The 16,443-nt window shown below is 42.2% G+C and overlaps 1 protein-coding gene across 2 annotated transcripts in view; it reads left to right on the top strand.

The window, feature by feature from the left end:
* Positions 1-16,443, top strand: part of JPH1 (junctophilin 1) — an 89,910-nt gene that overhangs the window by 59,368 nt on the left and 14,099 nt on the right. For both annotated transcript variants that reach the window (XM_037150965.2, XM_037150964.2), the window contains exon 3: positions 5,766-5,884. In XM_037150965.2, coding sequence (XP_037006860.1) covers positions 5,766-5,884 — 119 coding nt within the window. The remainder of the gene's footprint in view (positions 1-5,765; positions 5,885-16,443) is intronic.

Below are 16,443 nucleotides of genomic sequence, written 5' to 3'. Positions count from 1 at the left end.
TCAACTGAGGATTAAAAGTGTGCTTTAGGCCTGTCTTTGCTAGAGAATATAGCCTTTAAGCTTATTAAGTTTGATCGAGTTTGGGGAACAAAGTGTGTAAAGTACTTAAGAATGAGGACTTCATTTCCAAGCTTGAAAATATTCCAGATATAGAAGAAGTCCTATACAGGAAGTCGACTGGTAGCTCCAGCTGTCCCCAAATTATTACATGTGTCCCTGAGCATTAACACACTGTAAGGGGCTAGAGTTCAGAAAACAGAGAGCTTTATTGAGCCAGTAAATTTTTTTTAATATCCTGCCAGTTTCCAAAAAGGATTTGCTAGAGCATTGTGATGAGTCACACTTATGGAAGCATTCCTGACTTTGGGGAATGTTAAAGCCGTGTAGTTAGGGAAGATTAACCGTATGCATAGATTGAGGGAAAATTTGCTCCAAGTTTCTTGGTAGCCCTAATAAAAAGAAATAAAAATTATGTATGATGCAAGGAAGCACCCTGGTTTATCTTTAGAGACTAAATGTTTCCTGGCACTAAACTTCGGGAGGAATGTCTCACCTAGATCTTTGTAAACATGGCAGTGGTGCACACAGGAAACCACACTTTACAAAGGCACGTAAACGTTCTTCATATGAATCGTGGTTCCTCCTGTCTCCCCTCAATAAAAAGCCAAAGGTATGATATGAATTATGATTCTATGAACATTTTTATGATAAAGTCACATGGTTGAACTTTTGATCTCGTGGACAAGGATTATCTGTGGCCTAGATGGGCCTTAGCCTCGTCTCTGAGTATTAGTGTTCTCAAAAGCCTGTAACCTCATACCTCTGCGGGTTTGCTCCTTTGAAAGATCAAATACCAAACTTCAATGGGAATATCAAGCCCCTTAGTTTACATTTTATATCTAAATAACTTGATGTTGCTCTTAGGAAAGTAAGACATGGACTCCTGCCCTGGCAAGAGAGACAAATGTTTGCTGGTGATGTAACATGTTTTTAACTAAGACCTAAGACTTCTGTCTTCAAGTTCCTATTCTAGCTCCTGTCTTTAAAAAAAAAAAAAAAACAAAACAAACAAACAAAAAAAAGGCAACCCTGGGAGAAAATTAACATTCAAGAATGAGTAAGTGTAAAGATTGGTCCATAAGAAGTTGTCTTCCCAACCCAAGTTTACTGAGGATGGAGCTTTAGCAGAATCATTGTCCTTTTGAGATTGAAATTGTTATCAGCTTATCAGCTGTGTCAGTGAATAGGTATATACCAGATTGAAAGTTAGAAGCTGGAACAAACATCTAAGAGACCCCATGTATCTTAGCCGGAGTCATGTATCCTGAGCCTTGCTAGGTCAGTCTTATCCAAGAACCAAATCTACATTAAAAGGCCAGTTTCTTAAAGGCACAATGACTTGGAAATCAGGTTCTGCGTTTTTGCCTGAGATCTGTGGAGCAACCTAGATCTTGTTAATATCAAAAAAAAAAGTGTACCTTGCTTAGCAGACCGATTTTTTTCTTAAAATGGGTTATAAATATAGGCACAGGATCACTGGTTTAACAAATCTGGGCCTCTTGTAAATGAATATTGTCACAGTCTAAAAGGAAGGCTAACAAGACATATATTTTGCATTTGCTTTCTGTGATGCCATAACCCAGGAAAGATTATTGGTTAATGTCAGGCTCAAGAGAATCTGCCCCGGCTCAAGAGAACTGGGAGGGAAATGAAATGGCCAGTGACAAGGAGAGAAGCAGGGTGGTCAGTTTGGTCTTCACAGTGACCCGGCATGAGACATGATGGTGATGTCACCAGAGCAGGGTCAGTGACAAGAATGAGAAATGGTTGGACTGGGGATGTATTTTGAAGAAAATGCCAACTGTGTTTGCCAACCATGGATGTGGCGTGGGACAAAGGGAGACGTCACAGATGACACAAAGGGTTTTGGTGCTGCCATCAGCTAAGAGGTCAATTCTTTTGTGCATTCGCTGTCCTTAATCAAATCCCATGTATAGCCTTTGAATCAGGGGCGTCCAACCTGCGGCCCGTGGGCCGCATGCAGCCCAGGATGGCTATGAATGCAGCCCAGTGCAAAATCATCAATTTACTTAAAACAGATTTATTTGTGATTATGTGTCACAATATAATGTGTGGCCCAAGACAACCCTTCTTCCCAAGTGGTGCAGAGATGCCAGATGGTCAGACACCCCTGCGAGCCTTTGCTGTCCAAGAGTCAGATCAGTAAACGGGCTTTGACTTAATATATAACAAATTTAAAAATACATCAAAATCAGCATATTTGTGGAAGCAGCTTATTTTGGGGAAGACGATATAAAGTAGAAAAAGCAAAATATGTAAATATTGTATGCAGTTTTACCTTGATCAGAATCATAATTTCCAGATCAAAATTGTTATCAGCTATATCGGTGAATAGATGTATAAGAGAGGGAAAGATAGAAGTTGGGGCCCACATGTTTGGAAAAATAAGTTGTAATTAAGTTCTTAAGTACAGGTAATGCCCAACGTTCTGAAATTCCACATTGACTGCTCGGCCATTCACAGGTGACCTTTGTAGGGCTCCTGTCCAAGAAGGGGTCTCTTGGCTGGTGCATGAGCTTAACCAGCTGCCCAGATACCTGGATCGCTACATTCCTACATAGTAACTCTCTACAAGTTGAAACTTAGGTTTATTTCTAAAAATGTGACCCTAAAATAAAGTCAACAGCAAATGCCTGAAAAAAGTTGCTTTTCACTTACTTCTGTCTGTTTTATGGGAGGAGGGAGTATATGTGACGATGGCCTTGGAGGCTGGTGAGGATCTGACGATTTATGGGTGTCAGCAGTCTTGACTGAATGAAAGGTTCTTGGGCCTGTGTGTGTGTGTGTGTGTTCCACATGACCAGCAACAACAGTGGGTCATCCACTGTGAGCTCATCTTGTCAGACTGACCAGCCTGAGCCCCCATCCCCCAACCCGTGAACAATGGCATGTCTTACCAGTAAGCTGATTAAAGGAACCATGTGTTGCTCTAGAACTGAGCCTGGGATTTGAACCCATGAATCACTGACATGAGCCAGGGTCAAGCCCAGCTTTCCCCCCCAGGCAAAATCTAGACATATCTGTGGTCTGGCCACAAAAAGCTGGTGGTGAGAGCAAAGTCAGAGTGATCAGATCCAGGGCTACTGAAAGCTCCCAAACAGACCTCTGGTTTCCGCGTCGAGCATGGTTTTGACTCACGTTGCCAGCAGTGCAGGAGCGTTGGCATAGGGATGGGCACTGGATGGAAAGGTCCTCCCTCCCTGTTTGGTCTTACAGGAAAGAACATATAAAGCAGGAAAGGGTTAAGGCTTCACTGATGCTCTGCTTCCAAAATATATTTGCAGAAAGGCTAAGCTGTATTTGTCTGTGTTCCGGTTTTGCATATTGTAAAAAAGTGGCAGAGATAATACCACTATTTTATTTGACTCTGTGGGGGTAGGTTGTGATTGTATCAGAATAAATTGTTGGTACTTGAGTTTTGTGAATTTGTCAGTGAAAGGCTAACAGGTTTTATTACAAGGCAGACTAACTGTACTCTTATGGTTTCATTAATTATGACACCTGGACATAATTGGACTCTAAGAATAGCAGATAACATGAAAAATAATCCTGGGGAAAAAGTCTTGAGATTCTGGGAAACTGAAAAAACATAACAGAGCCCCCCCCAGTAGGTGCTCCTGGGACTGAAGTATCACCTGTCATCTGTGCCAACTGCCCCGTGGGGTGATGAAGCCAATAGTTTTGGAATATACCATAACCCTCTTAATTTTATCTCCATTTCAAGATACCCTTTAGACAGAGATAATCTAAAACATCCTTCAGAATTCAGAAAGAACAATTTTGATGATTCGGTGTTGATCCACTCCTTTTTGACTAATAGATTTTATTTTTTTTAGAGCAGTACTAAGTTTACAGAAACAATTAAGTAGAAAGAAGAGAGAGTTACCATATACGCCACACCCACATTCCTGTTATTGATGTCTTGCATTAGTGGGTGCATTTGGAACAATTGACAAACCAATAATGATACATTAGTATGATTAAAATCCATGGTTTACAGTAGGGTTCACCCTTTTTATATTCAGTGGGCTTTGACAAACACACAATATCGTGTACCCCCCATTACACGTGTCACACAGAATAGTTTCACTGCCCTGAAAAACCCATGGGCCACCTGTCATTCCTCACCCACTTTCACCTGGACCCTTAGCAGCCACTGATCTTTTTACCGTCTGTATATTTTTGTCAGTCCATTCGTGTGTACATAACTTTTAACCATTTCATTCCTTTATTATAAAGTAAGCCCTCAAGAAATACTATGTACCCGGCAGTAGTCTATACATTCGGCATATAGCCAAGGTCCAGAACTTTAAAATCTCAGTCTTCATGAAGCTTATGTCCACTACATCAAGCCTCCAGGCTAGGTCATAAGTAGGAGTGAAGCAGCCCCATGAGAGCACAGAATGAGAGGGCACAGTTGGAGAAAGTGGCTGGAGAATGGGGCCTCCTACCCGTGAGCCCATGGGCTCAGGCAGACCCCACTGTCCTGTTTCTTCTTCATGGACCTCCAGCTGCTGGCCTCCTCCAGCTGCCGGCCTCCTCCAGCTGCCGGCCTCCTCCAGCTGCCGGCCTCCTCCAGCTGCCATCTACGTTTTCTCTCCTAAGACCGGCGAGGGCACAGTGCCATTTTCTAACTCCTCTCTCTGAAATAAGTCTAAGCACTTTTAGGCTTAAGTTTTTATTAGTAGCTGTCTGTGGCCCTGCCTAGTGCTCATGAAATGGAATAGAGAGCTTCCAAAGTTGTAAGAAGTAGGTGCTCGTGATCATCATCGAAGTATTAACTGCACAAAGTCTTCTCCTTTGGAAGTGGGTGACCTGAAGTTCTCGGTCACACTCTCCAAATCCCCTTTTCTCAAGCAGGCACAAAACAGGTCCCTGTTGTTGCCATAAGAAGTTCCATTGTTCCTTCCACGGCCTTGTCCCTTGCCACAGTCCTCTAGAAGTATAAGAGGTCTCAGTGAGAGAGGGTGGGCCCAGGAGAGGACAGAAGACTGAAAGAAGTCCATTTCCTCCTCCTCTTCCCACCTGTTTCCTTTTTTTTAAACCAAGAAATGTGCTTTGAGAGCCACTAAATAGACTCCTTGGAACCCCTCTGAGCACATTCTTACAGCAAGCCTGGAGGTCTGCTCCTGCAGGCTGGTGGGAGCCGACTGTGTGCATCTTTTCCCAGCTACATAGTGGCATCACACTGGTAGCCTGAAATTGGCCATGGAGTATTTACACCATGGAAATTGGTCAGTGTGACAAATCAGAGTTTTATGCCCCCTACCCCACCAGGCAGCTTCTTTACCAGCATAGCATTGGGCAGCCCCTTAATAATCCAATTCCACCATAGGGATTAAATCTACAAATACCGTGTTGACTTTTGTTCTAATTCTACTCTCCATTGTTTGGGAGAAGAATGGCCACCAAAGGCAACAGTGGATTTTAACCAGTTCGGTACATCAAGGTGTACTGAACTTGCTTATCTGTCATGTCTCTTGAAAGGATTGAGGTGTTACATTGGTAGTTTCATGCATGTGGTCTTCATTGAAAAGTCACAGCACGAGGACTTGTAAGACTTGCTGGTGCGGGTGCAGGGCCAGATCACAATTAGCCTTTCTTTTCGGTTGCAGCCAGTTTGCTTGGCAGTGTGTAATTAACAAGGTGCTGCCCTGATGACTGGTCCTTTGTGCTCCCTGCAGGACTGCACACGCCAGAGCCAAAGCTGACGCTGCGGACCAGGCCGCACTGGCTGCCCGCCAGGAGAGCGACATCGCAAGAGCTGTGGCCAGGGAGCTGTCGCCTGACTTCTACCAACCAGGTAAGATTGTCCTGTGGTTGAAGAGGTAAGCGCATTGCCTCTGATTTCTTTTTTTGATTATTTTCCATTTAACTAAAACATGTATGCTTCGTGAGTCCCAGAAATACTAGAAAACAAATGGCCACATAGTTAGAAATTATCAGCAGTCTGAGTACTAGCACTGGAGATTTGGCTTATTCCCCAGTGTATCTCCCTTCCTGCCCCCCCATCCCCAGCAACAAACTTTGAGCTGATAGCAGTAGAGGACATAGAAACTCAGCTCTTTTCCCTGATTTTAAGAAAGTGTACAAGTGTTCAGTGACCAGTGCAGATACTATAACAAACACCCCAAATCAGAGGCAGTAAGAGAAGAGCCAGTACTAACCATATTTTTTTTCAGTGTGCCTGAACTCAAGCCCACAGGAAGGTGGTTAGGAGATACAGAAGCATACCACATAAAAACAGGTGACTTGGTACAGGTTGAGATGACAGTGTATATCCTCATGGATGCAGTGAAAGTGACAACCTCAAAAAATCAAAATCAGTCCTGGTTTTCTGCCTCTCGATTGTTTCGAAATAGCAGTAAGCACATATTTTCAGTAGGTTTAAATACTGAAGTCACATTCTAGTGGTTTCCAACTAGACTGTCTCCATCCCCTTCTGTAATACACTGGTATTAATAAAAATGGCAGTAGCCATGTATTTCTCCACTGTTTTATAAAGAACAGCTTTCCAGTAATTGCTTGACAGCTCAATAGATTTCTCGGAGAAGAGACCAAAAATGTTCTAAATTTCTAAATATCAAAATTTATATTTTCTTGGTAAAGAATTTTTCCATCTCATTTTCTGTTAAAACAAACTGGATAACCAGCATTCTGCACAGCGTGTATGTTCAATACACATTTGGTTCTAGTGAAGGTGATAGAATATGAGGACCCACAGTATACAGAATAGCAAGGTCCATATAAAAGCCAGAAAGTCACCTGTAGTAAAGGATGGCAGAGAGAGAAGGAAGTTTTTTTCTATGAGGAATGAAGACAGTAAAAGGCCAAGTAAAGAAGATTCCTTTTTTATGTAAGAGGCTGGGGCAGAGCCCCGTCTGGCCAAGTGATGGAGTTGTCACAGAGTGAGTGATTTCTGTAATACTTCGCAGGAGGCAGCCAGGGATAAGGGGTGTTTTCCTTTACATGCATTATTTTAAACCTCTGGCTAAGATTGAAATCATTTAATGTATATGTTTATTTTGTCAGGAAAGGGAAACTTTCCAATTTTTGTGGCAACCTCAGGTGCAAAGAAACTATTTCCTGGTGTGACATGAACTCTCCTCACTGGTATCTGAGCACCGTGGCAAACTCCCTGTTGTAAGGTGTGAGAGCTGGGACCAAGAGGGACTGTCACATCCCTGCACTGCTCAGGAACCAGTCTGTGACTGAGCTGCTTTGAAAGCAAACAAACTTCCTATTGTTGTCTGCAGGTGCTAATTCCTGGATTCTGTTAATTCTATTGGAGAATAAGGTCCCTATGGATTTCTATTAGGTGCTACCAAGAGATAAATGGTGTTGAAGGTTATCTCAGTTTCCCAGATAAAATGGTTTTAAAGCCTTTTATGGTGTAAAAGCATTGGCGGGATAAAAAATATTGTGGGAAAATGTCACCCCACCCTTTCTGAGTGAAAACAGCTTCATGGAAGCTAGTTGTCACTCAGTAATGAATACATCCCTGTAGCAGGATGTGACAACAATGGCTTTATTTGAGACGAGAGCCAAATTGGGGGGTGGGGTTTGCCGTACTCACCTTTGACCCAGAACCAGCACTTCCTTCAGCAACTGTATAGAAGCTCTTTCTGTGCTGAGTGTTATTGATCTTCTCGAGGGAGCATAACCCATGCTTCCCCCTCTGCATTACAGGGTGAGCAAATCAGACATGTCTAAAAGGGTTTTCAAGTACTTTTAAATTTATATACCTCAGATATAAATGATTCCCTTGTTGGGGATGCATGTGTCATGCAGACAGAGATGACACTTCGATCACTTCCACGGTAGGTTAACTACTTCAGGACCGGGCAGTATTTTCACGTTTACCATCTTTGTTAAATCTTATGCTTTTAGTTCAAAACTGTATGATTCTGCAGTTCGGTTAAAAACTAAGGAAAAACAGTCTGGCCCTGTGGGATGCTGCTGAGTAAAGGGTTAAATTCTAATTTTAAAAAAACCATACAAATGGGTGTGAGTGTGTGTAGGTGACTACATATGCACACAGAAAAATAAACTGCCGTGAGTAGGAGTGACACAGCAAGTCATCCCCCAAGAGCTGAGAGAAAGGTTACCCTCCTAGAGCTTAATTTTAAAATGAACCCATAATACTGCACAGAAATAGATAAAATGCTCGAAAGTGATAACCTGGGTCTTAGTGTTGCAAGGTTTCCATTAAACCTAATTGAGTGTATTAAAACACCTAGACAGAATTGGTTATACAAACAGTATAGACAAAAAGAGTCACAGAGGCAAATTTTGGCAGCACCCATCCAAACACTATCCAGAGGAGAGAGGAGTCTTGGCCAAAACGTAAGATAGAATGTAGCAGTTGTATTGGAAGGACATGTCTATTATGGAGAAGGATGCAGAGAACTGTTGCCAACAGCGTGTGGCTTTATTGGCAAGATTACCCCACTGAGGAATTGGCTGCATCAGGCTAGCTGAGGCTCAGGCCTTCAGAAATTTGATTCATCTTCTGCTTCATGTCCTAATTCCATGTTCACCAGCAACCTTCTCATTTTGGTTGAACTTCTGGTACAGGTCAACCACAAGGAGAACATGTACTCACTGGTGGTATCAGTACAAGTTCCCTGGTCTATATGACATTAAAATTTGTTGTCCAATAAATGAGTCAGCCTTCTAGTGTTCTGCATCAGTCTTGTGAAGTTTGGTGGCAATGGGAGTCTGCTCCAAGGGATCACCCTGCTTCAAGTGCAAGTGAAATCAGGTTGCTAAGCCATAATAGGTCAGATAAGTCTTCAAGTAGTCAGTCACTAAGGCAGGGGGAGTGGGACATGGTGACAGCATGATTGAGAAACTGTATGTGTGTGGTTGTCTCACTGTTACAATTTCCTTTTAGTCAAGATACTTAACTTTGTGTTTAATGTTAAGTGGTATTAAGTATAGAACTTTTATGTTTATCAATTGGGTGAGTGATAGAGCATGGGTTAAAAAAGACTAAGAAACACTGCTGCAGAATGAGGCAAATGTATTACATACAGTGAGCCTCTCTTCAGAGATAGCAAGCCCATTATACAGATAGGTAGAAAACAGAACAGAAAGGCATGGCCTCCTCTGCAGTTCTTCCGAAAGATGAGAGTAGCTAGGAAGGTGGAGAGACATCTCCCCACTTGTTTTCAAGGACAAGAGGTAAGTACGGAATGAAAGTGGGTTCTATAGAGGTATCACCTCACTTTCTTCCCCCGAGTATAAGAGGTAAGTAGGAAAAGGAAAAGGTGGTAGAGAGACTTCTCCTCAAGGAAAAGAAGAAAGGAAAGGAAGTGGTAATGGAGAGAATTTTCCCCAATTCTTGCCAAGGGTGAGAGGCACGTAAGAAGGGATATGGGTGCTGTGGACACATCTTCTCACTTCTTTCAAAGGACAAGAGGTTGGTAGAAAAAGTAAAGGGAGGTGTGTGGTAGGCAGAATTCTCCCCCCCCACACACACACACTTCTTTCAAAGGATGAGAGGTAGGTGGGGAAGGGAAAGTAAGGTGATGATGCACAGGAGACTTCCCCCTCTTGTTTTCAAGGATGAGAGGAAAGTAGAAAAGGAAAGGGAGGCGGGTGCTGGGGAGAATGCTGTGCTCCTCTGCCCAAGGATAAGAGGTAGAGGAAGGAAAGGTTGCTGGGTGCCTTTTCCTACCTTGTCAGGTCCCAGTAAAAGCATTCTTCTCCCTGAGTTTTTACTTGGTGTCTCCTGGGTGCATGCAGGGAGAGGGACAGAACTCTGCTGTCTTCCTCTTTTTGTAAGGACACCATGAGTGTTTCACACACATGGTATAATCTAATCCTGCTTACCTCCCAGTGGCCACACCTCCAAGTACCATCAGAATGCGGGCTTATGACTTCAAACTAGGGATGTAGAGAGCACACATTCAGTCCATAGTAGCATCGTATTTGCAAACACAGAGTAAATTTATTACTTTAAGTAAAACATGAAGTCTTTGGCATAGGTTACTATGGGCATACATTCATATTTCCGTTATGAATTAGAAGTCTCTAGAAAGAAGGGATCCAACATGGCAGCAGAGTACATGGAAGTTATACTCACCTCTTTCCAGGACCAAATTCCTGGAATTACAACTAAAATAAAGAGCAAGCAACCTGAATAACCAACTGAAGACTAGCTGAAGAGAAAGAAGTCTTATAACCAAGGATTTACAGAAGAAGCCACATCGAGACTGGTAGGAAGGGCAGGGAAAGGGAAAAGAGCTGGCTCTGCTCCCACAAGCGATGCTGAGGTTTGGAGGGATGTCTCAGCTGTGCGATATATGGGAGCTACTCCCCTGAGGAGTGAGGGGCCTCAGCTTCAAGCCAAACTCCCCAGCCCAGAGTACCAGGAAGAGGCACCTATATAACACTGTGAAAATCAGGGATTCTGTCCACCAGGAATAGATGAGAGTCTGCTAGAGACATAGGTGCCCTATTAAAGGGCCAATGCACAAAATCTCATTCATAGCCACTCACCCTGGGCTCTGGCAGAGGGAGAGCAGAGAGATCTGGAGTTGTGTGAGAAGAGACTGGGGTTTGTGGCTCTGGGAAGACAGCTGAAGGGATGCCTCCAGGATCCCTATACTGAGTCATTCTCCCACACCACAGACACCATCAGCCTGGGGAATGCAATAGCCCCATTCTCTGGATTCTCTGTCACCGCCACCTCTCCCCTACACTTCCCCCTGTGGAGCTGTGCCTTTTGGAGGAGTCTTCTGCCTGGACTAGGGTATCAAGGACTAATTGTGTGATGTTGGGGCTTGAGCCATTCCCCCATTTTCCCATGAACATAACTAGAGCCTCCCTGTCATGAGAAATTCACTAGCCCCACTCTGGACTCCTGGTGGCTCCACCCTGCTGAGGTATATGCAGAATCCAGGACACACTGAGTTGTATGGCTATTGGCAGGGGCCCTCCATCTTTCACCAAGCCTGACTGGCATCTCCCCTTCACAGGAGACCCACTACCCCATAACTCTGAACTCCCATCAGCTCTACCCTGCTAAGGTTGGGCTTCTGGCAGAATGTGGAACAGACTGAGTTGTGTGGCTCTAGGACAGGGATCATTTTTTCCACATACGCCCCACCAATACAGAGGCCTCCTTTCACGCACACCGAAACCTTGGTCTGTTTTGGCCTGATAAACTCTACTAGCCTCACCCTGATGACTCCCTGAGAATTGCCCAACCACACAGGTATGCAAGCACCCAGCAGAGGGCAGCTAAATAAGGTATATCCTGCAATATTTGTTTAACAGCCTCAGACCCAGCACTGCCACCAAGTTTGAACCCATTTCAGTCTCATGAACACCACTCATCTACTCATGCAATTTGAGTACCACCAGTAACTGAGCCTAATAGGCAGACAGCTGGCAGAGGCAGATATTGGGGTGCCTGGGAATTTTTCTGACATGCCTTCAGGCTAGTGTTGATAAAAGTGGCCTTGGTGGACAGGCCACTTTTAATTCTTCCTGAGGATACCAGGCCCAGAAGAGGGAGCCACAAACTAGATTCACTGTAGCTCCAACCAGGCTGTCCAGGGCCAGGCACAGACAGCATCTGACATTGGTCTGCACCAGAGTGTCTTATCAAGAGGCCTCAGAACCAACACACCCAGTAACTAGCTTCAGACAACATCAGAGCAGTATCCAGTCAGCTTCACAAACAGCATATCCAAAGGGAAATCTCAGCATCATACCCCGCTGAGGCGAATACCACTTCAGGAATAGCAGTCCAACAAGAAGATATAACCCTTGCAAACATTTATGCACCCAGTGTTAGGAGCACCTAAATATATAAAGCAAATTTTGATGGATATAAAGGGAGATATTGACAGAAAATCAATAGGGAAACAGTGGCCTTAAATTACACACAAAATCAGATGGATTTCATTGATGTCCTCAAAGCATTTCACCCCAAAGCTTCAGAATATATGTTCTTTTCAAGTGCACATAGAACATTTTCTAGAATAGACCACATGTTAGGACACAAAACAAGTCTCAGTAAATTAAGAAGATTAATATCATATCAAGCATCTTTGACCATAACGGTAAGAAACTGGAAATTAATCACAATAAAAAAACCTGAAAAACACACAAAGACATGGAGGCTAAATAACATCTTAGTAAACAATTAATGGGTTAACAATGATATAAATGAAGAAGCTAAAATACACCTTGAAACAAATCAAAATGAGAACACAACAACCCAAAATCTGTGAGACATTGGGAAAGCAATTCTGAGAAGGAAAGTCATAGCATTACAGACCTACCTTAAGAGACAAGAAAAATATCACACAATCTAATGTTACACTTGAAGGAACTAGAAAAAGAACAACAAACTAAGCCCAAAATGAGTAGAAGAAAGGAAATAATAAATATTAGAACAGAACCTACCCTCAAACTATTCCAAAAAGTTCAAGAAGAGGGAAGACTGCCAAGCTCATTTTACAAGGCCAGTGTTATCCTAATTCCAAAAGCAAATAAACACACCACAAAAAAAATTATAGGCCATATATTCCTGATGAACATAGATGCTGAAATCCCCAATGAAATATTAGCAAACCAGATCCAGACATACATTTAAAAGATCATGTACCATAGTAAGTGGGATTTACCATATTTTTAAAACTATAAGATGCACCTAGATTTTAGAGAAGGAAAATAGGAAACAAATTTTGAAGCAAAATGTGTGGTAAAATATTTAATAAACTGTGACCCTGCTACACCACCAATCCCCCACACTCCCCCGCCACAGCAAGCCAGATAAGCTACATCCAGCCTATAAGACATACCCCTCTTTTCCTCCCAGATTTGGGGAATGCATCTTATAGTCTGAAAAATACAGTATTCTGGGGATGCTACATTAATAAAATATTCACAAATCCATAAATGTGATACACCACATAAACAAAATGAAGGATAAAAATCACATGATTATATCAATAGGTGCAGAAAGGGTATTTAAAATCTAGCACCCATTTATAATAAAACTCAGCAGAGTTGGAATAGAAGGAACATAACATAATAAAGGCCATATGTGACAAACCCACAGCCAACATCATACTCAGTGGGCAAAAACTGTTTCCCTTACAATCAGACACAGGATAGGGATGACCACTTTCACCACTTTTATTCAGTACTGGAAGTCCTAGTCACAGCAGTCACACAAGAAGAAATAAAAGGCATCCAAATTGAAAAGGAAGATGTAAAACTGTCATTGTTTGTAAATAAGATGATACTGTATAGAAAACCCTGAAGATTTCTCAAAAAAAAAAATACTAGAACTGATCAATGAATTCAGTAAAGCAGCAGGATACAAAATAAATATCTAGAAATCAGATGCATTTATGCACACCAATAAAGAACTATCAGAAGGGGAATCTGAGAAATCAATCCCCTTTACAATTGCATCAGAAAAAACACCTGTGAACAAATGTAACCAAGGATGTAAATTATAAAATACTGAAGAAAGGAATTGAAGATACAAATAAGTGAAAGCATTCCATGTTCATGGATAGGAAGAATTAACATTAAAATGTCCATACTACCAGAAGCAATCTACAGATTCAACACAATTCTTATCCAGACACCAATGGCATAGTTCACAGAATTAGAACAAATATTCCAAACATTTATATGCAATCACAAAAGACCCCAAATAGCAATAGCAATCTTGATAAATAAGAATAAAATTGAAAGAATTATGCAAGCACATAGCAAAGTATACTGCGAGTCCTTGGTAATCAAAACAGCATGGTACTGGCATAAAAGCAGACCTATAGCCCTGGCTGGTGTGGCTCAGTGGGTTGGAGCATTGTCCCATAAACCAAAATGTGGCTTTGATTCCCAGTCAGGGCACATACCTAGGTTGCATGTTTGATCCCCTATGTGAGGCAACCAATCAAGTTTCAGTGTCTGTCTGTCTGTCTCTTTCTCTTCCTCTTCCTCTCCTCCTTTCTCTCCCTCCTTCCTCCCTCTCCCTCCCTCCTAAAATCAATAAACATTTTTTAAAAATTTAAATGCATACAGATCAATGGAATAGAATACAGAGACCTGAAATAAACCCATGCTTCTGTAGTCAGTATTTAACAAAGGAAACAAGAACATACAATGGAGTAAAGACAGTCTTTTCAATAAGTAGTGTTGGGAAAATTGGACAGATAAATGCAAAAACATGAAACTAGACCACCTTCTTACACCACACACAAGAATTAATACGGATTAAAGATTTTAAGGTAAGTCATGAAACCCTAAAAATCCTAGAAAAGAAAATGATAGGTGGTAAAGTCCCAGACATTTCTTATAGCAATATTTCTTCTGATATATCTCCTCAGGCAAGTCCCATAACCAAGTGGGACTCCATCAGATTGAAAAGGTTTCGCATAGCAAAGGAAACTTTCCATCAATAAGATGAAAGACAACCGACTGAATGGGAGAACATATTCACCAATGATACATCATATAAGAGGTTAATATCCAAAATTTATAAAGAACTTGTGAAACTCAACACCAAAAAAAAATCTAATTAAAACTGGGCAAAGGACCCAAATAGATACTTCTCCAAGGATAACATACAGATGCCCCGTAGACATATGAGAAAATGGTCAACATCACTAATCATCAGAGAATTGCAAATTAAAACCACAATGACATATCACCTCACACCTGTCAATGTGGCTATCATCAATAAATCAACAAACAAATGTTGGCAAGGATGTAGAGAAAAGGGAACCCTAGTGCACTGTTGTTGGAAATGCAGACTGGTACAGCCACTGTGGAAAGCGGTATGGAGATACCTCAAAATTAAAAATGGAACTGCTTTTTGACCACTAATTCCACTTCTAGGAATTTATCCAAAGAAACCTGAAACACTAGTTGAAAAGAATGTATACACTGCTATGTTCAATGCAGCTTTATTTATGAGTACAATAGCCAAAATTTGGAAGCAGCCCAAATGTTCACCAGTAGATGAGGGGATAAAAAGGCTGTGGTACATTTACAAAATGGAATGGTGTGGACTCTGGCCAGCAGTGTCCACAATGTTGTGGATGTGATAGAGGAGATCACATGAACTGCAGAAGTCCTGTGGAGAAAAGGGACAGCATGGCCACTCCCTGAGTGAGAGAGGGCTCCACCATTGCCTGGACAGGCTTTTACTGCTTTCTGAGAGCATTACCTCAAAGAAGATCCTCATTCATCATTGTCAGGCAGTAATGATCAAACAATAGATAACATTCAGAGAACTCAGTATATTCTGAGTCAGGGTTGGTTAAAGGGCCATAAACCTTTGGGAAACAAACTCATTTCATGCTTGAACCCTTACCAGAAAGTTGAGGACATTCTTAGCAAAGTCGGTTTCACAGGATTTTATGCATTCATTCTTAGACCTCTTGCTCCAGGGAACCACCTGTTCCTGCCCAGGGCTGCACCTGCCCTCCAGCATTGTTTCAGGCTTAAGTCAGGCAGGGGGAGTAAGGCAGCCAAGAGATCAAGAGACTTCTTGCAGCCAGAATGAGGACTCAGGCTATGTCAAAGCCAAAGGGTGAGAGTCCACCACCCCCTTTTTCTGTAGCCCCCCAAGTCCTTCCCTGATGGGCCTCATCATGACCATGCCTGTCTTAGGTTGTTCCTCCAGTGAGGAATCTTACCTGTCATTGGCTAACCAGTCATCATCCCAGGGCCAAGCAGAGCGAAGCAAAAGGGGGCAGAGGCGGAGCAAAGGAGATAAGCTTTGTCTCCTTAGTGGCTGATGGTCTTAAGGTCTCTTACTCAGCTTTAGCCTTCAGAGGGGTTACAGCTTCTGAAACCAGGCAGGACAGTTCCCAACAATGGAATGCTACTTGGCCATAAAAAGAAGGAAATCTTACCTTTTGCCACAGCATGGATGGACCTAAAGAGTATTATGCGAAGTGAAATAAGCCAGTTAGAGAGAGACAAATATATGATTTTAATTATGTGTGGAATCTAATGTACAAAATTAACTAACAAAATAGAAACAGAAGCATGGATACCTGGAACCAACTGACAACATTCAGAGGGGAGGGGGTTGGGGGGCTGGGTGAAAAATGTAAAGGGATTAAGCCAAAAACCCCAGAAAACCTCATAGACATAGGCACCAGAGGGAAAGGGGGGTGAGAGGAGATAAAGGAGGGGAATAAGTGGTGACAGGAGGAGACTTATTTGAATTGGAGTGGTGAACACACAATACAATATACATAAGATGTATTTTATAGGTTTCAGGCATACAATAATTTTTATTAACCAATATCACTCCAATGAATTCAATAAAAATTTTTAAATCAAAAACAAGTCTAGAGATAAAGCACATTTTCA

Source organism: Artibeus jamaicensis, unplaced genomic scaffold, assembly GCF_021234435.1.
Source record: "Artibeus jamaicensis isolate MK-2021 breed Jamaican fruit bat unplaced genomic scaffold, CSHL_Jam_final scaffold_916, whole genome shotgun sequence".
Lineage (NCBI taxonomy): Eukaryota > Metazoa > Chordata > Mammalia > Chiroptera > Phyllostomidae > Artibeus > Artibeus jamaicensis.
The sequence above is the reverse complement of the archived record's forward strand: the minus strand, read 5'-3'. Positions and strand labels throughout refer to the sequence as shown.